Below are 24,807 nucleotides of genomic sequence, written 5' to 3' on the forward strand. Positions count from 1 at the left end.
ATGTTATTACCTGGATTATTTGTTGTATTTAGTTTATATCTATAAAATAATAATTGCACCAAGACGGAGAATAGTCACATGTGCTTGATAACAGTACTGCCATGCATTCTAGCATTGCTTGATTTCATGATGATAAAATAAGACGATCTGTTTTGGACTGTATGTTGTATTAGCTCTTCAATTAACACTTCTGTAAACTTCTTATGAAATGTTGTTTTCCTAAAGTTGAGAGATACTGAGGTCCCATAATGCATCACCAGATGTTTGTACCACCTTCTGATATTTATTCGGTTACTCATACAAATATGAGCAAAATGTTTTGTCAGGTGTACCTGCAAACTAGTCAGATCCTGTTTCCTACAAGATATTTATCAGTTCAAGATTTATTACTAGGAACACAATAAAAGTAGAAATTCGTGAAGGACTATTAAATAATTTTCTAAGTACAGAAGTTGACATAGAGCTTATTCCTTCACAAATTTTCATCTTCAGTTTTCTTTCTGATTAGAATGGTCCTTCCCTGTTTAAAAATATTGCAATTTATAGATTACTTTTAGTCCAGCGCTTCTTTCTTTCTTATGTTGCATGACAGTGACCGTATAAAATGTTTCATTTTGTTTGTACTAGGCAAAATGAAATTTAATGCAGCTACGTATTCCTGTGCCAACTTTGTGTCTTTTTGACATCCTTATTAGGCTATGTTATCATTTAATCTCCACCACATTTTCTTCATAAAACTGAACATAAATTGTCAGTGTATTTTAATAGTTAAACAAAGAAGTACATAGATTTAATTTGAAAATTGAGCTGCTTTCTTGAGCTGCTTTCAGTGAAACTTACTAAATATTAAAATGTTTGATAAGCTACTGATTAGAATGGTTACAGTTTATGATAATTAATTTTGTGTTTCTTGTTTTTGCAACTTTCAGCACCCTCACTACGAACACTCTGTGCTATGATTGTTATTAATAATCAGTTGGACTACAGCAGCTTGCCAGAGGAGTTAAGGTACCCGTATCTGCACTTCCCTCCATTTTCTTTTTTAGTGTTCCAAGTCATTAAGGCAATAATATTCATTAGACTGAACATAACGAATAGAAAAGGAGTATGTTGTGACATAAAAAACTGGTAAAGTAAGTGTGCTAAATCTTTGAATGGTTTTAACACTCTCTTATAGTTTTACTTTACATTGTGTTGTTGGGAAGTCCAACAGCTAATTGTTTTAGTTGATAATAACATTTGGAAAAAATAAGAGTAAAGGTTGTGCTTTCCTTGTGGCTGTTCAAAGTGGTTTTTTCCATATGTTTCCAAAATTTCAAATCCAAACTAATTCTCTACAATAGCTAACAATTATTGTTGATTATTTAGACTCATTGTTAGTTCCAAAGAGCAGGTCCTCAGTGATGTAGAACTCATCAGAAAAACAAATACATGTGATACATATGTAGTAGGGACTGACATGTCAGTGTTCCAGTCACAAATTACAAGAGTGACATTCATGAAGCATGTTGTCAAATTGAGAAAAACTATATATTTTTTTCAACAATGGGATTTTTTGTATGGAATAGTGCGTAAAATAAGGGAAAAACAATCACTCGCCTATAGTGGACTGCTAAGCGGAGCATAGAAATACATAAGAAGGAACACTATTCACACTATCTTTCGAGCTCTTGCTGTTTTTCTGGTAAATATACACACATTCACACACATAACCACACAGATGTGAGCACAGTGAGACTGGTTATTGAAAGCAGTTGTCTGGGCTGAAGGAGCTTGGGAGGGGATACGTAAGGATACAAGAAGGCGGTGGTGGGAAAGAGTCAGGTCTTTCAACGGCTGACTTAGTGACTTCACAACAAGATGAAGGAGCACAAAGGGTAGAGCATAAAGGAGAGATGGAAAAATTGAGAGGGGTGGGGGTGGGGGGGCAAAAAATGGAGGAGGTGGAGATAAAGAGGGAGACAGGGAGAGGTGAAAAGGAGAGGAGTGGGAAAGGAGGGTGGAGAGGGGAGGGTAGAGGAGGCTTTCCACATGGGGGATGATAGTGATGGAAGGCCGCACATGATCTGGACAGGGAAGGAGTGGTGCTAACAGAAGAGAGAAGGAAAAAGGTAAAGTGAAGCAATAGGGAACAGGTTAGCAGAGTTGTAGGCCAGAGGGATTGTGAAAGTGCAGGATAAACTGGAGAGCCAATTCTTGTGTACATAGTTTAGAGAAACTACTGCTGGAAGGGAATATCCACATGACCTGCATAATGAAGCAGCTATTGAAGTCATTTGTTTTGTGGTTTGCAGCATGTTCGGCGATTGGGTGATCAAGTTATCAGTTTGCCATCATTTGGCAGTGGCCATTCGTGTGAGTAGACACTTGGTTACTTGTCAAGCCCACATAGAATGCTGCACTGTAATTGCAGCATAGCTGATCTATTACATGGCTGCTTTCACATGGCCCTGTCTTTTATTGCGTAGGAAACAGCTGTGACTGGAGTGCAGTAGGGGGTTGTGGGTAGGATAGGTCATGCACCTGGGTTGACCACAAGGGAATGACCAATGGGGTGCAGCATTAGAATAGGGATGGCCAGAGATATTCTGTAATAGGACAGGAACTGTGGAGAGGTGATGAAGGAGGAAGTGACCAGTGTCTTGGTTGTAGGAGGGTAGGTTATGAACAATAGTTTGGAGGTACTGTTCAGAAAGAAGCAAAGGTTTGTTCTGTGGGAGGATTGCACTCAGCCATAATGGGATGGTCGGTAGGAAGACCAGGAGGGTTGGGTTTGTGGAGGAGGTGAAAGATAAGTGCATGTTCCTGGTTTGAGGAGGGAGATGGATTCAGGTGTTGGGATGGACCTAAGCCCTTCAGGAGCTGGTGGACATCAAGGAATTCAGTTGTACAACCTCAAATGGATTTTGATGAGCTGCAAATAACACAATTACAGGTAGTAATTTTTATTTATTTTTCACCGATTATCATGATATTTTAACAAACAACGCCACAGAAGACACACATCAGTACTTCATGAGGTTCTACAGAACTTTGTTAGCTAAATCCCAACCCTCAAAGACTGCTTTTGTTACCTACAAAGGCTGGACAAAAGGTGACATTCTGCCAGGTCTACATCTACATTGATACTCCGCAAGCCACCCAACGGTATGGAAGATACATAAAATAAAGGAAACCAGTTATCAGATAGTGCCGAGCAAAGAAACTTACTTACGAATAAACTGGGTCTTTACTGTTGAGGAATTAGCTTACGTGCAACTGACAGGAAAAATGGTTCCAGTCTGTTACTAACACTCGGACGACCAGACTTTGCCTGCCCCGTTGAGTGTCCCGAGGCATCATTTTGACCCCTACCATTTAAACAAAGTTTTGTGAACTATTATTTCAAAATTTTAAGCATTTATTATATTTTAATGTTTGCAAGTTTATAGCCATTTCAGATGCAGAGTTGTAAATAAAAAGAACGAACACAAATTATATCATTTATTGACATATGAACAAATTTCACTGAACTTGGTAACACACAAACAAGTGTAAGCAAGTGACAGGCTTTTCTTTGTTCTAAATTTATAAAAAATTTAACTATTCATGTGTACAGAAATTTCAGCTACTTCATAGTTAAACAATTGTATTTAGTTTCCTTTGTACATTTTCCACAGACCATCTTCTTACAAACACTGGATGTGGAAGTAGTTTTATTACATTTGCAGAATTTGAGAACTTAACATTTATGGCTCTTCTGTGGCATTTCGTCTTAATTTTCATTCTTTTCATACGTGTCTGTGGTCATACAAGGAAAGCGACTCTTTGCATGCTCAGAGCATAGTTCATCTGCAGGCTGCTGAATAATGTCTTCTTTTGATCTTATTCCCAGCAACAGCCCTAAATACTACAGATGCATTTATTCATGTTAGGTCAAGGATATTGTAGAAGGAGTGCACTGGCCATCTTCTAGAGGAAGCCTCGACTGAATACTGCCTCGCCATTTTGTCTATGTCAACCCTAAATTTTGTTTTGTTGTAATAACATACAGTTTGTGGAGCTTTTTCTCATTTGTATTTATGGTAACACTAGGATGAAGAGAAGATATTACTAGCACATTTTTTGCTTTCTTCCCTTGATAGACTGTCAACAAAATATCATCATGTTTTAAAACTTTTGTGGAATACAGAGGACTCTTCAAGGACTTCAGAGCATTTACTGCATTTACTGTTCCTACAATGGAGGTTGATTTTTCTTTCAATTTTTTTGCTAGTTTGAGTGAAGTGAACTAATTCTCTGTAGCGACATTTCTGCCAATCAAAGAAACATTAGACGCGCCACTACATAATCTGAAACCCTTTCATCTTGGGATTGTGCACTATCCGTACCAAGATCAGGGAAACCATTGAGTATATACTTACTTTCAACATCTGCCACAAACCAGTGTTTTCACCCATACATGGCTTTGAAGCCATGAATTGTGTGAATGGGCACCTAGTTTTACTAGGGAAGAACTGCTCATCTATTGTTATGTCACTTACAGGTTTGTAACACATTGTACATTTTTCTATGAATTTATGAATTTGTTCCAGACAGCAGAAACCAATACAAACTTATCATTCTGTAATCATACAGAGCATGTAGATTTCTCATCAAACCTCAGGAATCTTGTAATCTCACAGAATCTATTACTGCTTATGGTTTCCGCACAAAATGGTAGGCCCCCAGGAATCTGACAATAAATGTGAAGGTCTGTACTTCGGCAAGCACTCACACCACAAGCATAAATAATTGCAATAAATACTTCTAGTTTTTCTGTGGTCATTGACCAGCTGTCATTTTCTACTACTCTGTGTGCCTGTGTTACAGAACATTTCAAGATATGTTTGATTACATAATTGTCGATGAACAAGTGCCAAGCACTTGATACAATTTCATGACTTACATTTCTTTTTGGATGTAGTGTAGGTCCAGGAGATTCTCTCAAAATATTGTGATTAGGAAGATGCCCACCTTATGAATTAGGCAATGCTTCTCTCCAGACTGTTTCATCAGGAGCAACTTCTTTGTGTCTTTCATCAGGCTATGAAGAAGCAATCACTTGTTCTACACTCTGAGAAGCAGGATTATCTCCTCTTCTGTTACATGATTCTTCTCTCTCTATGGAGCATGAATAATAGAACAAATGTAAGAAAGCCACCATAAAATCTAGATTAAGTACAGTAACATTGTATGTAGAGAAGAATATGATGATCATAAATTAGCAGCAATAATAATAATATACTTACTAGACTGTAAACTTCCATTATCTATATCTGAAGAATCAGAGTCATTAGTGTTGGATGATTGATCTTCTCTCAATTTCCGTGGTAAAAACTCTGCCTCTGAATTGACAGAAAAAAGTTCACCACCATCTGAATCACACTCCATAACTCTTTGTAACTCTGCAAGAATCTCTTCAACTCATAAATACTGTTTCCATTTCATTTCAATCTTCAGTTCACAATCACCATGAAAGACTGATTGTTTCAAGGGATGATGAACAATGGTGAACAGAGTCCATTGTTGTCATTTCATATGGCAATAATATGAACGAAAGTAAATTATTGCACTACAGAGTAAAGTAACCGAGGCTTGAGAATGCATGAGATATGTGTATGGCGTAACTATAAACAAATTATAATTTTTTTCTAGAGGGATGATATGACCCTTCTGGTGTTAAAAGTAAAACTGGAAAAAAGTGGTAATCAATTAAGTGAAATGAACTGTTGTTGTGTGTGTGTGTGTGTGTGTGTGTGTGTGTGTGTGTGTGTGTGTGTGTTTTTTTAATACAACCTCTGGCTATAAAGTTCGGTGAATAGTCCTGTAACATTAATGTAAATGAACACTGAACTACAGTTACCTTACTGTCCTTAGAAATAGTGACCTCCCATAACTATGCACCTCTGAACTCTGCAATACATGTCCTGGAAACTTTGCATGAAGTCTTCCTTTGGGATAGTGTTGAAAAGCTGCATTACATTTCGTTGGATGTCAGGAATATCATCAAATCTCTCTCCTTTCAAAGCGAGTTTGAGTCGAGGGAATAGGAAGAAGTCTGGAGGATTGAGTTCTGCGAAATATGGTGGATGTTCAAGTTGCGCCACTCCTTTTTTCCAGGAACTGTTTGATGAAATTGGCTGTGTTTGGAAGAGTGTTGTTGTGAACAAAACACCAGGAACCTTGTTGTGCATATTCGGGTCGTACCCTGCGTAGACGTTGCATGAAATGGGACAAAATTTCAACATACTGTACAGCATTCAACATGGTTTGCTCAGGTAGAAATTCTCTGTGGATAATGTCTTGACTATTGAAAAAAATGGTGAGCATCGTTTTGACGTGTGATTTTTCGGCTCTGACCTTTTTCCGACGAGGTGATGTTGGAGAACCCATTCCTTCGCTGTTTCGTTTCAGGTTCCATCCTCAGTGGCAATACGGTTCAAGAAATTTGCTGCCACATCCACCGTTTTGACAAAATCCTGTGAAGCCTCTAAATGTGCCTGCTTCTGATCATCAGTCAAATTATGTGGCACCAGACGACAACATGTTTTCCTCTTCCGTAACTCCTGGGTAAGGATGTGTCACACGGACTCATGGTTTAGCTGCAGTTCATTCACTATCATGCGCACAGTTAATCGATGGTCCTTTGTGATTAATGTCCTCGCTTTCTCAGTGTTTTGTGTCACTGATGTCAGTCGCTGGTCATGCACTGTGGGGATTGACAGAAACTTTCACGGCCTCCTCGAAAACCAGTGAACCACTCGTACACACACTTCATGGACTGTGCTTGATCCCCATGAACATATAACAGAATTTCACGTGTTTCTTTCGGTGTCTCGCCAAGCTTAAAACAAAACGTTAAATTGATCCTTTGCTGGTTCATTGTCCTGTTCTCAGTTCAGAACCAATGCACTGAACAAGCACTTCATCCAACAGGTCTAACACGAAGCACACACAATGCTAAACCGAACTACAGTGGGGGCAGGTTGTCAACATCAGCCGCTATGCAAGTGTAGCATTGTTAGTCACCAGTGTTGCCCAATTGATGGTTCTGACTTCATTCACCAAACTTTATTATCAGAGGTTGTATAATGAAAGTACATGTCAAATAAATAAATGTCACTAAATGTCACGAAAGTAAATGTCACTTGAATCATTCTTCAAAACATAGCTAGCACTTAAAAACCGAAAAGGGTCATTTTGACCCCTCTGGGTGTTAGAGTGCTAAGTGATTGATTCCTTCACTTCTAGTAGGTCATTAACCAGCTGTGACTCTTGAGGTTTCATTTTATCTTTCACTGTTTTAGTCTAGCTGGCTTTTCATATGTGCTTTAAAATAAAAGCAGTGTTTGCAATTTAACAACCCATGCAGTTATTGGATGTAAAACCTGAACAGTAAGCTGAAACCAAAAATAAGGAGCAACAAAATCTGAAATATCTTAAAAATTCATTACAGAAAGATAGGCTAAACATTAGTAGGGGGATTATGAAAATTCTTTGATACCTGATGAGACAAATACAGTTTCAGAAAACAAAATTATCTAGGTCAGCACTGTGTATGAGACCTGTCCACTTGGTAGTTCCAGGCAGCTGAGCACACTCTTAACAACACGCAAACTGTTTACTTTCTTTAAAATATAATTACAGTTTCATGATCCAGATGATTTTGCTTGAAGATTCATATTAAATGATAATTTTTTTGTCAACTTGACCTTTTGTGATGTAATTATTAGAGTTTTTTGTGTAAAATATATTTAGATACTTTTTTCCTTATTTACTATGAATTTGACACACATCTGCAAGAATGAGAATAACAGTAAGTATAAAAGCCCTTCAATGATCATAACTTCTTAAAAATCAATGTCTTTTTATGAAAGTTTCATTAATTACATAACATTATCAGTTCAGTGATGCACATATCCCTGTTACTGATTTATCTGGTCAATTATTTCATATGTAGAATGCCAATAAAACAAAAATTACAGAAGATGGAGTATTATTGCACAGCAGTAACTTAGGACTAGAAAGATTCACTTTGAAAACTAGGACATACACGTCTTTCATGATGTGTGTCAAATATGTGTAACCTCGGTCTGTTATTACACACATCCCCAGAATTTTATGCTTGAATTCTGCCAGCATATAAATGCAACAGGAAAAAGAAAATTTCCATGTGTCACAATTGTGTAGATATTGGCTGAATTAGATCAGCACACATCTTTGATACCCAGAGCTATATGAAGAGTAATCGTTTGCATTATTTTTTCTTTTTAAACAAATCTAATTGTGTGATTGTTTAAGTTGTATGTGATTCATAAAAATAAAAAAATAAAAAAAAATATGATGGAAAATCCGCGATGGATTGTAACAATATTATGAAAAGTAGAGTTGCTACTCACTGTATAGCAGAGATGCTGAGTCACAGACAGGCACAACAAAAACTGGGTGGTGGGGCTAAGGAAGGGGCTAGGGCAGGGAGGGGGAGGGATAGCAGGGTAGCAGGTAATTAGACACATCTTCTTTCTTCTCTCGTTTCTTTTAATTCGTGACTAGTCATCCAGCTTCCCCTCCTTCACTTGAATCTTGCATAAACACAACATCAGATGCCACTCGTATCCTACAAATAGCGCTATATAGTGAGTGTCAAGTCAAACCAAGCGCACAAAAGGTACAATATGCATTAAAAATAATAAATATTATGTGGGTAGATAATACATGAAGCTAGAAAAGTATATTTATATTATTAATTGTAAATGCATTCACCACCAAAACTATATACATTCAGTACTAAATATACAAATGTAGGTACAGGGGAAAGCAGAATGAGTTCTGTGTCTTACATAAGAAAACAGTCTTATTATTTTCCATTAGTACTCGTTTAATGTAATTGCTTGATTACATAATGTACATATTAGAAATACATTTAGATCTGCTATAGGTGGCACACGGGCCAAAAGTTGACATTTCTAGCAAACAAATTACATTAATCCAAGAAAGATGTGCATATTATTTACGAGACACCACAGTGCTGGAAGAAATTCATAATTACTACAAAAATTACAATGCATACGATAAAGTGATAAATATCATTTCCTCTTGTATACATAACCTTTCAGACACACTCCCACATCAGTCATTATAGATACATATTTGTTTTTCACAATGTTAATGAACAAAATTGATTTTGACAATCTATTGAAACCGATTCTTAGCATTTCCGTGCGTTTATCTACATTTTATACCAGCAAACTGAAATATGCTTAAGAAAGGCTAATCCTAGAAATGGCTACTAAGATACTATTATATACAAAATATGAAATCATAATGCAACATCTGAAATGTGGCCTGCAGTGTATGCTGTAAAAAGTGCTGATTAATAAAGTTATAAATGCTTCATGGAAATTATTTCCTGACAGTCCTTTGTATGTTCTCCATAAACTGTAACAACTCCCTCTGTCTCCGTCCTCTCCCCCTTGCTCTCCCCCCTCCCTTACCACCTCCCTCCCTCCCTTACCACCTCCCCCCTCCCTTACCACCTCCCCCCTCCCTTACCACCTCCCCCCCCCCCCCTCCATCCATCACCACCTCCCTCTCCGCCACCACCCTTCTCCCTCCAGAACTCTTTTCTACTTAACTTTCAAAATAATGAATTTAAACTACAAAAATATTGCAGAAGAATAAGCATAACTTAATAGCACTAATGTCGTACTATGAAATGACATGAGAATTGAAAGATTAGTTATGGAAATGAAATATTTTATATTTCATGGTTTGCATTAAATGTTTGTGTCATATTGTTTCTTTGACAAATCTCAGCCAGTTACATTACAATATAATTACATGCATAGAGCAAACTTTATACTTGATGCAGAAACATTTGAAAGCAACACCTGTACACAACCAGCATACTTCATAAAAATAATACACACCGCAATATTCACAGTTGAGGTCTCCCAGTAAAGTTGTGGATTGCCAATATCCCAAACAGGGCATTCTGAGTACATTATTTATGAATCACAACTATATCTATGATGCCATTTAAATTGGCACATTTTTCTGGATGTGTAGACACAGCATATTGCAGTATTTCCTGCTTGATGGCAACTTCTTTCAACTTCTCAATTCTATAAGCTTTACCAACAGCCGTACACTTTAGGTCATTTATTTTATATCAAACGCTATCAGGTTTGGCAATCCACTTTGCCATCTTCAGGCCCCATACACTTTATTTGTACCAACAAGCTTATCATTTGGTGGCATAAAACTGGAACCGTGAATCCGAATCGTTATGCAACTGATTCATACAAAAAGGTCACACCGACTGAGTTGGGAACATACGATGTATTGCAAGGAAAGTTCCCACCTGTGCAATTCAGAAAAGCTGGTGTTAGGGAAGGATCCATATGGCACAGGCTGTGAAGCAGTCATTGAAATGAAGGCTGTCATGTTTGGCAGCATGTTCAGCAACAGGGTGATCCATTTGTTTTGTGGCCACAGTTTGTCGGTGGTTGTCATGCCCATGTAGAATTCAGCACAGTGGTTGCAGCTTGGCTTGTAAATCACATGACTGGTTTCACAGGTAGTTCTGCCTTTGATGGGATAGGTGATGTTCATGACTGGACTGGAGTAGGTGGTGATGGAAAGATGTCTGGGACAGGTCTTGCATCTAGGTCTATTACAGGGGTATGAGCCATGAGGTAAGGGGTTCGGAGCAGGGGTTGTGTAAGGATGGATGAGTATATTTTTTATGTCCAGTGGACAGCAGAATACCACTGTGGGAGGGGTGGGAAATACAGTGGCCAGGACATTTCTCATTTCAGGGCATGATGATGGAAGTTGAAACCCTGGCAGAGAATGTAATTCAGTTGCTCCAGTCCTGGGTGGTAGTGAGTTAGGAGGAGAATGCTCCTCTGTGGCCGGATGGTGGGACTTCGGGAGGTGATGGGAGAGGTAGTAAAGATAAGGTATGGGAGATTTGTTTGTGTAGATGGGTGGGAGGATAATTACAGTCTGTGAAGGCTTCAGTGAGACCCTCAGTATATGCATTGAGCACAGGTGGCTAGGTTGTATGGAAGGGACTTCATGGTGTGGAATGGGTGGCAGCTGTATAAGTGGAGGTATTGCTGGTGGTTAGTAGGTTTGATACAGATGGAGGTGCTGATGTAGCCATCTTTGAGGTGGTGGTCAACATCTAGGAAGGTGGCTCATTGGGTTGAGTAGGACCAGGTGAAGCAAATGGGGGAGAAGTTGTTGATGTTCTGGAGGAATGTGTAGAGGGTGTGTTACCCCTACCACTACCCACACTCCTACCTTCTATGTGCTTCCTAAAGTCCATAAACCTAACCACCCAGGACGCCCCATTGTGGCCTGTTACTGTGCCCCCACTGACAGAATCTCTGCTCTCATAGACCAACAGCTTCAACCTACCCTCCTGTGTGAAAGATACCAACCATTTCCTCCACCAACTCTCCACAGTTCCCATCCCTTTACCACACTGTGCCCTGCTCATCACTATTGATGCAACCTCCCTGTACACAAACATTCCTAATACCGCTATTGAACGCTACCTTTCTCAATGCCCGATGGATTCCAAACCAACAACTTCCTTCCTTGTCACCATGGCCAGCTATATCCTCACACAAAATTACTTTTCCTTTGAAGGCATTACCTACAACAAATCTAGGGTAAAGCTATGGCACCCGCATGGCACCATCCTATGTAAACCTAATCATGAACCATGTAGAGGAATCTTACCAAAAAACCGATAATCCTAAACCTCTCACATGCTTCAGATTCATATCAGTATCTCCATCCATATCACACCTACTAACCACCAGCAATACCTCCACTTCGACAGCTGCCACCTGTTCCATACCAAGAAGTCCTCCTGTGAAACCTAGCCACCTATGGTCATCGCATCTGCAGTGATGAGCAGTCCCTCTCAAAATATACTGAGAGTATCACTGAATCCTTCACAGGCTGTAATTATCTCCCCAACCGTGTACAAAACCAAATCTCCTGCACCAAGTCTCCTACCACCTCCCAAAATCCCACCATCCGGCGACAGAGGAGCATTCCCCTCATAAATCACTACCACCCAGGATTGGAGCAACTGAATTTTATTCTGTGTCAGGGTTTCGACTACATCTCATCGGCCCTGAAATGATAAATGACCTGCCCACTATCTTTCCCACCTCTCCCACATGGTATTGTGCCATCCACCAAACCTACACAATATACTCGTCCATCTTTACACAACCCCTGCTCCCAACCCCTTACCTCATGGCTCATACCCATGTAATAGACCTAGATGCAAGACCTGTCCCATACATCCTCCCCTCACCACCTATTCCAGTCTGGTCACAAACATCACCTATCCCATCAAAGGCAGGGCTGCCTGTGAAACCAGCCGTGATCTACAAGCTAAACTGCAACCAATGTACTGCATTCTATGTGGGCATGACAACCAACAAGCTGTCAGCCCACACAATGGCCACTGACAAACTGTGGCCAAGAAACAAGTGGACCACCCTGTTGCTGAACACACTGCCTAACATGACATCCTTCATTTCAATGACTGCTTCACAGTCTGTGCCATATGGATCCTTCCTACAAGCAGCAGCTTTTCTGAATTGTCCAGGTGGGAACTTTCCCTGCAATACATCCTATATTCCCATAATCCTACTGGCATCAATCTTCGTTAGTCACTGTCCTCATCTGTCAAACCCTTCCATGTTCCCATTCCAGCACTACACAGCTGTCATTTCACCATCACACCCAGTCTTTTTCCTTCTCTCCTTTTCTGCTACTTCCTTCTCCCCCCCCCCCTTCCCCACCTCCATGCTTACCGTCTAACCTGCAGCACTTCACTGTCTGCCACCCCCACCATACTGTCTCTCCCCCTCTCCACCTCAGCCTCCTTCTTACCCCCACTCAGTCACCACTCCCATCATGCATTGGTGCTGGTGTTCACAGTGTGGTTTCAGTTGCCTGGGACTGCAGTTATGTGTGAGAGTTGCATTTGCATTTCTTTTTTAGTTAGTTAGTTCTCTCTCTCTCTCTCTCTCTCTCTCTCTCTCTCTCTCTCTCTGTGTGTGTGTGTGTGTGTGTGTGTGTGTGTGTGTGTTGTTGTTGTTGTTGTTGTTGTTGACAAAGGCCCTAATGGCTGAAAGCTTTATTTGTGACCGTCTTTTTTGTTGTACCGATCTGTGGCCCAGAATCTCCACTATATGGTGAGTAGCAACTTCCTTTTCCACAATATTGTTGTGTTTCTTTTCCCTATTTGTGAATCTTTGCTTAATGCTCCTTCTGAAACACTTGGCTACGTTTGGTTCTTCAGATTTATCCAGGTCCCATGTCATTAATAACATTCCTTCCTGCTGTTTCCTTAATTTTTACTTGCTGTACATAATAAATAAATTATGGTTAGAGTCCAAATCCGCTCAGGAAATTTTGCAGTTTTCATTCTGGTACTGGAACTTCTTTATCACTGTGCAATTAAAATTGAGGTGTACAGGAGATATAGTTAGGTGGATAGTCGATGGAACAAGGAAATACTTTCCTGTAACAACAAATAGCCATTTTATTTGTTCTTTGAACTTTATTATAATAAGAACTGTGTGTTTTAATGTGTGTGTTGAAGAGTTTGGGTAGTAGAAGCTGTAATGGGCAAAGCTAACACCTGGATGAGGAATTGAGCTTATGTGCAATGGTGCATGGGAGATAGGCAACAGCATGAAGCAGGGACTGCCTGTGGTGGCAAAATACTGAGGGTCTTTTACAGTAGGTGTGAAAGCCCTACAATAATGTCGAAAAGTGCTAGCAAATCGGGTCTCTGGTGAAGTTACGATAGACACAACAGGCCAACAGTGGATAAAAAGGAGCTTTCAAAAATGGAACAAGACTCAGAATAAAGACTGGGTCTAAAGGCAGAAGACACAGCAATGGACATGGATTACAATTTGCAGCATGGAGTGTACATACTTTGAAAAGAGATGTGGAAGAACCTTATGACATTATGGAATGAAAAAAGCTGGGTGTTTCAAAGATGGCTGAAACTTGGTGAAGATGCAAAGGAAGATGTGAACTGAAAAACGGGTTAGGCTGTACTGGATAGGCAGCAAGGTGGATGAGTAAATGATAAAAGACCAATGTATCATTGAAGGGGAAAGCAATAATTTTATAAAAAATCTGTGTCCTACAGACAGGTTGCACGTTAGAGGAAAAAGAAAAGCTTTTACACAGTAAGAGATGATTGTAATGGGAGATAAAGTTCATGTAGAGAGACATGGATATGAAAATGAACTTGGAGCAAATGTCTGGTATAGCAGAAACAAGGAACATGAAAGATGATTGAACTCTTCCAACAGATATTGAATGAAGGTTGAAACTTACAGTTTAATAAGAGAGAAAGCCATAAATTAACATGGTACAGAAGTGATTGATCTAAAATATGAGTAATTGATTATACGTTAGAAAATGAGAAACATAATAGGCATTTAGGTAATACCATCAGAAGCCTTAGACGATGATTATCAGTTGTTAGTAATCATTATCTGAGAAATAAAGGAGGGAAAAATAACAGAAAACCAAGATACATGAATGAGTGTGGAAGTTTAAAGAAGCAGAGCTGAAGACACAATAGCAGAAGGAAAAAAGGGGAAAAAAGGTGCCTCTGAGTGAGCTGCGAACTGTGGAAGAAGACTGGAGGACTTTTAAGAACGCACCACTAGAAGCAGCAGAGGAAGTGTGTGCAAGAAATATTAATAAAAGGAGATACAAGGAGGCCCCTTGGCAAAATTATGAAGTTAAAGATGCAGTTTTGAAGGATAATAAGCTATTTAGAGTACAGTTCCAACAAATAACACCAAAAGCAAGAAAAAATATGGAGTGACAAAGAGGAGGCACAAAAAATTTAGAGGAAAAGAAAGTGAATGGAAAATGGACCACAGTTACAGAACAAGGTAGTATAGGAGATAAGAAAATATTGTACAGAATGATCAGAAATAGGAGGAATGGCAGAGAATGTCAAAATGGTTGATAAAGATGGGATTGATGTAAGAGGATCTCTAGAGATCTGTGGAAGACAAATTTGGATGATTTGCTGAATGCAGATGGACCATTGGAGGAAACAGAGCTCTGGATGAAATAGAGACAGATCTGTAGATTGAAAAATATCTAATGTGGATATAGTAGAGGAAACACTGAATAATTTGAAAGGAGAAAAGGCATTAAAGTAGGATGAACCAAGAGTGGAAATGATCAGAGCAGTAGAAGAGTTGGGGACATGATGGCTATACGGACTTATGAGAGCAGTTTGGAAGGAAATGAGAACGTCTGAAGACGAGAAGTAGGGCATAGGTGTACTCTTCAAGAAGGGTGACAGAAGGATGTAAAAACCTAAGGGCAGTACCCTTATGTTCCACTGTGCAAAAATTTATGGGAAGATTAAGGAGAGATGAATCTGGAAAATAGGGAGAAAGCAGCTGTGTATTTTCAATGAGACAGCTGCAGGACCATGACCGTGAGTATGGAGAGAGCTACATGGCTACTGAGCAGTAGCAACTTGGTTTGGAGATCACACAATACACGATGGATACTGTGAATAGTAATCGCGACTTTCTTAGAACAGTGGTTAATGGTGATGAATCCTATGTTTATGAATACGACCCAGGAACAGAAATTCCAGTCATCAAAACAGAAGCATCCATCATCCTCTTGACCTAAAATAGCCGAGGAAGGTCTGCAGCAATGTGAAAGATATGCTGACCATCTTTTTTTTACCTCCAGTGGTGTGGCCCATCATGAGTACACCCCAGAAGGTACTAAAGTCAATAAGGAGTGTTACCAAGGGGTTCTACATGGCCTTTGTGAAGCAGTGAGGTGCAAACGGCCAGACTTGTTGGCAGCAGATTGTTGGCGCATCCACCACAATAACACACCTGGTCATCATTATCAATTCAGACCTTTTTTGCCAAACACAACGCGGATATGGTTTGTCATTCTCCTTATTTTCCTGACCCAGTATTGAATGATTTCTGACTTTTCTCTAAGCTGAAAAAGACTGAACGGGACCAAATTTCAGAACACGGAAGACATTCTGCAGAATTCAAAGGAGAATCTGCACACCATAAAAGGGACTTTCAAGTGATGCTTCCAGCAGTGGCGGAAGCATTGGGAGAGGTCTATAGAAGCTGAATGGGACTACTTTGAAGTTGACTAGTGTCAAGCAATTATATCTGAATTAAAATTGATATTAAAAGTTGGATACTTTTTGAACAGCCCTCATGGTTCTGTGGCGAGGTGGTCTGCAAGAGTATAGTCTAAATTTGGTGCAATGTAGTATGAGAAAAATGTTACGCAAAGATGTAAGAGACAGTGGTCACAACAAGAAAGAAGGGTGGACCTATGGTAAGCATGACACTGGGTAGGGAGCATCTGAAAATGGTGGAACGTTTCAAATACCTGGGGGAATGTAATAGAAGAAATTGTAAGAAATGACAAAGAGACAAGTGAACGTGCAAGACAAGCTGATAATTTGTGAGAACTATAAGGTGAACAATAGAGAACAAAGACGTCACTCAGAAAAGCAAGAAAGTGATATACCAAATGTATTATATACCAGTTTTGTTATATGCTGCAGAAACCTGTAGGAAAGGGGAAAAAATAAGACTTGAACAAGTGAAGTGGCAGGTTTATAGATGTTGAGTAGATATAACAAAAATGCAAAAAGAAATACAAAAGTGTTTGGGGCATAACAATTGTGGAACCCCTAAAAGAGAAGAATGAGGAAAAAAGATTAAATTGGTATCGGCATATGGAGAGAGTGGAAGACTCAAGGATACCAAAGAAGATGCAAGAGATGAAAGCGGAGAGCAAGAAACCAAAGGAAGGACAAAGGGACAACTGGCTAAAAACAGTGGGAAAAAGCGTTTGGAAGAATGAAGAAGAATGGGCCAAAGTAATGAATGAGAGGTAGTGGCAAGAATGAAAAAGATGGAGAGAATTGTGTTCAAAACAGATCCTGCAAATGGCAGGAAACTGCACATGTTGATAGTGACGAGGAGGAGGAGGCGGCGGCTAGTCCAATCCTAAAATTATCCAGAAAAGTGTTCAATAAGCATGTGACAATTTCCATACAGAACTTTCTTTGTTGACCAATAGTGAGAGCTTTTATGTGCCTGTTGCTACTCTACAAAAGCTGTTAGCTTATTAAAAAATCTTCAGTGTTCATTGTACTGCATCTTTTTGAGTACTGTGAAGTTGTAGACAGTATTTTTGTAAAAAATTTGTGAAACTGAAGTTTGATCAATTGTATGTTTCTTATTGGCATAAGCACCCTACTTATTAAGTCCAAATGCTTGCCATAGTGCAGATAGGTTCTTAACAAGAACAAAAATTTGGGAAAGAAAGGAAATGCATTCACAAAATTTCTTGTAAACCCTGACCGTGTGTTCGGCAACATACCTTTTGGTGACAGATTAATTAATTTCTCATCATATTGTTCAAGAAATCAAAGTGTGAACTGTTGTATTGTTGTTTTAAAGTATCATACACTAACATGTTTGTATGGTTATGTGAAATTATATTAATTTTCAGGTGGGAACTGCGTGTAATGGTGACACCAAACTCCATATCAAGACCTTTGAACAACACTGGCTGACATAGGGTAACTTGTTCATTATGCTGTTATAACTCGGTCAGTGTGGCTGAATAGGGCAAGACTGTTCTGTTGTCAAGTTATAAGTATCAGATTACTACTGAGAATGTAAGTCTTGTGAAATAAATTGTGTGTGTGTGTGTGTGTGTGTGTGTGTGTGTGTGTGTGTGTGTGTGTGTGAGTGAGTGAGTGAGTGAGAGAGAGAGGTTTGGTGTGAGTTTATGTTAGGTACAAAACTTGTGACATATTGTTGTTGTTTGAAAAGACTTGCCTACATTGTATGAAGATACACTGTTGAAATTGCAGCCACTACATGATGTGTCTCTTTATACATAAATACGTGTCATCAGGTTATATTGTTGAATCTCTGATGTTATTGATGTGATGTGCAGTTGTAATGCAGTTTTTGTGTGTAACTTTCAGTAATTTGGGTGTACTCATTTGAATTTTCAGTTGACATAAATAATGTTTAATTCATTTAACATAATGTTGTTTTTGACCCAAAGAAAATGTTTGAAACTTTTTTTTACTGTTAAACAATTGTTATTAGCTCTGTTATGCTATAAAGTCTAAAACGTGTACAGCTAATAACTACATCACACTTAATTCTTCAGTATTTGGTTTATATAACTATTAGCAGGAACAAAATATATATTGCTGATGTGAAAATCAGATGTAATTCACATAAAACTGTTTTTTATCGTGTCCTTTCACTTTAACAAATAGATTGCAGTAGTGCAGAGTTTGTATTAAGACTTTATAAGGTACAACCTCAACCTCGGAAGAAAATGTGATATTTAAAAGAAACATATAGCTCAGAATTAAGTGATCCTTCTTTATGTAGAGACTAGATATGAACCTTCAAATGGCAGTTATCAAAAATTCTGTTTATCATCAATCACAAGAGATATTTTAAATGTTAAAAGTACAGTGTATGTGTGTGAGATTTTTCTGTTTTATTTCCATTATCTTTTGTTGCTGACTGGTTTGAAATTTGAGAAAAGTTACTTCTATTTTACTTCATGTCATTGCTTCATACCAGCATTCTCTTTAGTCACCTGCATTATACAGGTATCTTTAAGATGCCTGACAGGCTAGATGCCAAAGATAGGGATCTACTAGAATGGTTTGCATGAGACTGTGTATGACAAAAAATTATAATGTGTATTTTGCTGAGAAACTCAAATTGTTAGTCTCAAAAGAGAGATTGTTTTTATTTTGCTGCAAGGACTATTTGCAATCATACTTAGTGGAAGAAAGGAAAATTATATCAATAGGGGATGCAAAAATTAATACAGATTGAACACAAGCTATCTATATGAGAAGTGAATAGATGATTATCAATATACATACTGTAAAGCAAGAATCTCCAAACTTTTGTGTGTAAAAGTGATTTTGACAGATGATTGATACCATATATATATTTTATTCCTCTTGCTTTTGTAAGAAAGTGACTGACAGTTGCACAGTATTGGTAGCCATGAAATTTGTAGAAAGACCTCTTGGGTGTTAGTTTGATGAAAGTGAATGTACATGACTGCATTCAGAATGTGATTAGTAGAGAAAACATGTGGGAAAGAAACAGAATTCTCTCTCGGTGCACATGTGTGTATGAGAGAGAGAGAGAGAGAGAGAGAGAGAGAGATGTGAATGGTATTTTCCTTTACAAAGTGCAGTAATGACTTGAGACTTGTCATCATAAATGTGATACATGGAAATAAAGTAACTGAGGGTAAAAGTGACATTTATTTTCTCTTAACTTTAGTGTGTTACATTTGCATTTTTTTTTTTTTTTTTAAAATAGCCAAAATAGTTTGAACCTTGTAGCTACTACTATCTTTTCTCGATATGATTACTTGAAATCCACTTCTAAAGACATTGTCATCAACTAGGCACCATTCTGGGGGAAAAATTTAAAAAAACTGTATCAGTTTGTGCTGTTCATAATTACTGTACTGCTGTGTGACATATCTAGATAGATGTTTGTAACATGGATAATATGTGTATTCAGCTTGATTTACTATAATTACAGTAGACTAACAACAACAACATATTATATTTCAATGAAAATAGTCTACCTGTTAACTGGTAACCCGAGATTTGTTACCACAATAAAACAATGTTTTTCTTGGTAATTGTTACTTTTTTCTATTAAAGTGATAACTAAATATTCCATTATATTGTAGTATTTGAAGCTATGTAGAGGACAGAAATTTGTACAGTGTAATTTGAAACTGTGAAGCTTGTATTTCTTCTTTCACAGTTGATATTGTAGCTCAGGCACTGAAACGTATGTGTTTTATTTCATTTCTAAATGTTCTGATTTTTATGGTGTACATTACAAATATATAATTTAACAACTAATGTTAGAAATTAAAGTTTTGAATAGTGACAGAATATTCAAGGAAGCGTTACTCACAGGTTGTAGGTATTAATAATGGCAATGCAACATAAAAGTGACATGCTGGTCATGTAATTGCCATAACCACTGCCGAATTCACCTTGAGCTTGCTGAGAAATAGGTGTGTAATATTTGAGCTGAGATACAAAAATGGAAGTAAGTTTTTATCTCTGCTATTGGTGTTCCACTGCATTTGGCAGTCTCACCCACATATCATGGACTGTAGAGCACAGTATGGCCAGGAATCAGTAACATCATTCCTGCTGTTGATATTATGTTGCCACCAACAGACTAGTTACTGATTTAATTTATTTTTATACTCAGAACAGCCCATCAAACCACAGACAGAAATAATTTTTTAACATTTTGAGAAACTCCCTACACTTAATCCTCAATCCAAAGTTGGGTGGCAACAATTCTTCTCCACTCCTATCTGTACCCTATTAGCCTCTTAATTTTCTCATATGGGCCATCTTCTACATCATCTGTTATCAGGCTGGAGTGTTGCACTCTAGGTTCTCATCTTCCTCTCTTACCTTGACTCGTTCCTTCCATTACATTAACTAGAAAACTATCAGGACAGCTGAGATGGTCAATTAATTGATCTCTTCTTTTCCATACTGTTGGTAGCTGAAAACTTTTTCGCCTATTTTTCTAAGAATTTCTTCATTCTTGAGCTTTGCTGTCCACAAGATAATTTTGATCTTTCTCTAGCACCATATTTCAACTATCTCCCAAAGTTGCTTGTGGCATGCAGATCCACATTTCTGAACCGTATAAAGCCATACCCCAGACAGAGCTCAGTAAATCTCAATAGTGTCTCCATTTTCATGTACCTTGATGGAAACAGCACTATTCTCCTTGTAATAGGGTACCCTGTATCCTATGCTATACCTGCTCTTCTGACCTCCAAGGAGGCCATTGCCACTTTCCCTCTCCTCCTGCTTCGTACCATATGGGGAGATAGATGTCAGGATTTTTCTTTAATTGTCTCAAGGACCATAATGACATATCCAAGAATCTCAGAAATAACACCACTCGTCTCAGTTACATTCCTACCTCACTCAGATGTTGACTATGGACACATTTCTTAGACATTTGTTACCAATATTCTCATTTTAACATGTCTACTATAAACACCAGATTTCACTTACACCATTATCTTGTTCTTAAATGACTTATAAAGTATCTGACAACAGACAGCATCACATGTGAGAGTCTTACTGTATGGGTCATAGTACCTTTACATTGCTTGCCTAATTTTCCTGTCAAACCTATTGTCAGCCCAAACCTGCTTCATTCCATGCTTTGTGAACCCAGAACTTCCAGTGCAGGACATGGTCATACACTTATCTGTTTTAACTCCAACAACAGCACTTCACTCCTTCTTTGTTCATGAAGTCATAACTTATAGGAAAATAGACGCTCTGTACAATTGCATAATGCATTTCAAAGCCAAGTGGGATTTTTTAATTCTTCAGTTAGAGAGCTGCCACTCAAATTTCTAACACTGTATAAGAAAAACTGATCTTTAATACATTTTTGGTTTCAGACATTTGCTCTGTCTGATGGCCCACTTCCCTTATCTTCCCATTGTTCATAACTTCAGTCTAGCCACATAATATTTTTTCTCTCTCATCTTATCTTAATAAAGCTTGTTTTAACATTATAAAGAACTGTTATCTTGAACAGCAAATGAAAGGGATGGATTGCTGCCCACAACATAGAGGAAGTACTGTCTTCTTTCAGTGTGTTTAGCTGCCACTCAATGCCTCTTCTGTGTGGCGACTAACAATCTAAACATTTCAGTTGGTGTTATTCCATCCCAGATTTTCCATTGTTAGACCAGTTTTCTAATTAGGCAACTGTATTTTATTATAGTACATGTTGTGTTAACACACAAATTATGAATGAAATTTTCTGTTGCTCCTACTTATATAAAACACTGCATTATAGGTTTCCATTGTTACATGTGTCATCAGTAGGTAGAGAGGCTGCTAAAGCTAGTTGTTGTCACACAAGCAGAAAAAGTAATCTTTATAAATGAAACAGTTAGGATCCACATACATGCATACAACAGGTTGTAAATAGATCATCCTGATTATGTTTCTTTCCTTTTTTTTCATCTATTGTTAGGTCAGAGAATACAAGTTGAGCCTCATACTGTCATTCTGGATGTGCTTCTGTCAGATTTATGTCATTGAATTAGTTTCCTGTCCTGTACTTCGCTTTGCAGTGTAGCACCCGCTCAACAACTGTTCCACAACCTGCTTTACAAGCAAATTTCATTAGGAAATGGCTTACTAGGCTTCCACTGTTTTAAAAATTTATAGCTTCCTTTTTTAAATACAAAGTACTGTGTAACTGCTGATTTACATTCTTCTTGTTGGTGTACCATAATGTTCTTTACAGCATGCAGCAATATTGCAGGTACAATATTTATGCTATTATGAGTGTACTTCATAATTAATGTTACTAATAGGGTAGATTAAAAATCTACTCACCAAGTGGCGACAGCACACACACACACACACACACACACACACACACACACACACACACACACACACACACACACACAGGAGGTTATAATTAGACGAGCGGCTCCTTCAGACAGAAAGGTTGAAGGAGAAGGAAGAGAAGTGAAGGAAAAGGACTGGAGAAGTCTTAAGAGAATGGGTAAACTTTGGAAAAGTTACCCAGAACTGTGGGTCAGAAGAGACTTACCAGATGGGATGAGAAGGAAATGTTCCTTTCTTTTTTTTTCTGTACAAATGACTATTATTAGGTCAGAGAACACAGGTTGTGCCCCATGCTATCATTCTGGATGTGCTTCTGTCAGATTTTTGTCATTGAATTAGTTTCCTTCTCATCCAGTGTGGTAAGCCTCCCCTGACTCGCAGTTCTGGGTGACTTTTAGACCTCTCCAGTCTTTTTTTCTTCACCATTCTTCCGTCCACTTCAACCCTTCTGCCTGAAGAAGGACCACTGGCTCAGAAAGCGTGCCTAATTATAACCTTCTATTACATGTGTTTTGTACCGCCACTTGGTGGGTAGATTTTTCATGTGTCCAATTACATTATATTGGCAAAAGTTGATTGTTTTCATAATTAATATTGTGTGCTTTAATCAAAGATTTAATGTCATTCTGTCCCTGTCTCCTGTGTTTGGCATTTCATTTATTTTATTTTCAGTTAGGTTTCTTTGGATTCATGATGCTTTATGCTATCCTTGTGAAAAGCCAAATAAATGTCCATCAAGACCAGAAACCAAGCTGTAATTAAAATTATTAAGGAGGCATTCAAATATTGAAAGTTTCAGATATTTGAAAGAGAGTTTTACCAATGAATCACATTGAAATAACAGGTTGGAGGTTAGTCATCAGTCGCTATTTATCTGTTAGCTCCACTATCAATTATAGTTCTAATAGATAAGTTCATCTAAGAAGTCTAATGTGGTTAGTGGATTAACTGCATTACCATGTTGCTGTTGATCTTGTCACGATTCCTGCATGTGACTGCAATCTTGTGCTATGTATTTTTACTCCTGTTTAAGTATATGTTGTTTACAGCAGAATTGTTGTTGTTGTTGTTGTTATTATTATTATTATGATGTAGACATTTCTCTACACCATATTGTAATTTTATCACATAGGAGCTTCTGTTTTTACATCCATATTGAAAATGATGCTTTTGATTGACAGGGTAACTTGGTGAAAAAAAATCACATCATATAACAGAGTTCATGTATCAAGATTCATATTGGTTTCCCTTTTTTTTGTTGTGTGTATGAAAACAAGCGTGCAGTTATAGCAACAATTATGCCAAGTATTCAGCAATATTAGTAACTGGTATACTGCACCTTTCAATTCATAAGAAAACTATCGGCAGTGTCTTGTTCACAATATACTTTGAAGGAATCGGCTTTCTACTTAGATCAGCAGATAAAGAATTGGCTTCCTATGCTATTGTAAATACATAATTCAAGTACATTCTAAAACAGATACTGCTGATGATAATTTCTGTTTATGCATATGTTCCAAAATTTATGGAAAATTTAAGGCTGTAATAAAATAATGATGCAAAATAAAGTTATATGATGTCTATTTTTATGTAATAAAAAGTCTTCATTATAAGTAAATGCAGTTTCATATATGTATAATTCTCATGATGTTGTGTTGTGTAAATAGCTGCCAAGAATGTGAGAAGTTTACTGTTGTATAAATTATTTGTTAATATTTTTTAGTTTATAATTGCAACATGTTCCTGATACCTATAGCTTTATTACAGTAAGATTTGTTCCCTATCACAATTTTATTCCAGTCAAAGTAAAGTGCAACTTATTCCACAAGTTGATTTGTTTAAGCTAAATTTTGTTCAAGCTAAATTTTGTTCTTTCCAGTCAATTCAGTGCCATTGTTTGGATTCTGTGGTTTGTGTGTCATATTACAGGTTGATGAATCCATTTACTGTATGTTAACATTAAGAAAAAGAATGTATGGAGAGTTCATATCACCACAGAGCTATTGATATAAATTAATTCTTGGAAGCTGCTTGCGTGCTTCCTGTTTTAATTTCAGTTTTTTCTGATTATATTTTGTGCTTTAACATCAAGAATGCAAAAGTAGTGTCAGTATCCTTATATATTGTTGCAATGTAGTATACATACATGTGGATATCTGCCATAGAATCATTAATTTGTCCATCTAAGAATTTAATTTTTTAAT

The 24,807-nt window shown here is 37.8% G+C and overlaps 1 protein-coding gene across 2 annotated transcripts in view; it reads left to right on the forward strand.

The window, feature by feature from the left end:
• Window positions 1-19,470, forward strand: part of LOC124619288 (kelch domain-containing protein 3) — a 110,807-nt gene extending 91,337 nt beyond the window's left edge. For both annotated transcript variants that reach the window (XM_047145559.1, XM_047145560.1), the window contains exons 8-9: window positions 930-1,008; window positions 17,620-19,470. In XM_047145559.1, the coding sequence (XP_047001515.1) occupies window positions 930-1,008; window positions 17,620-17,683 (143 nt within the window). In that variant the 3' untranslated portion in view covers window positions 17,684-19,470. The remainder of the gene's footprint in view (window positions 1-929; window positions 1,009-17,619) is intronic.
• The last annotated feature ends 5,337 nt before the right edge of the window (window positions 19,471-24,807 follow it).

This window comes from Schistocerca americana, chromosome 6 (genome assembly GCF_021461395.2).
Source record: "Schistocerca americana isolate TAMUIC-IGC-003095 chromosome 6, iqSchAmer2.1, whole genome shotgun sequence".
Lineage (NCBI taxonomy): Eukaryota > Metazoa > Arthropoda > Insecta > Orthoptera > Acrididae > Schistocerca > Schistocerca americana.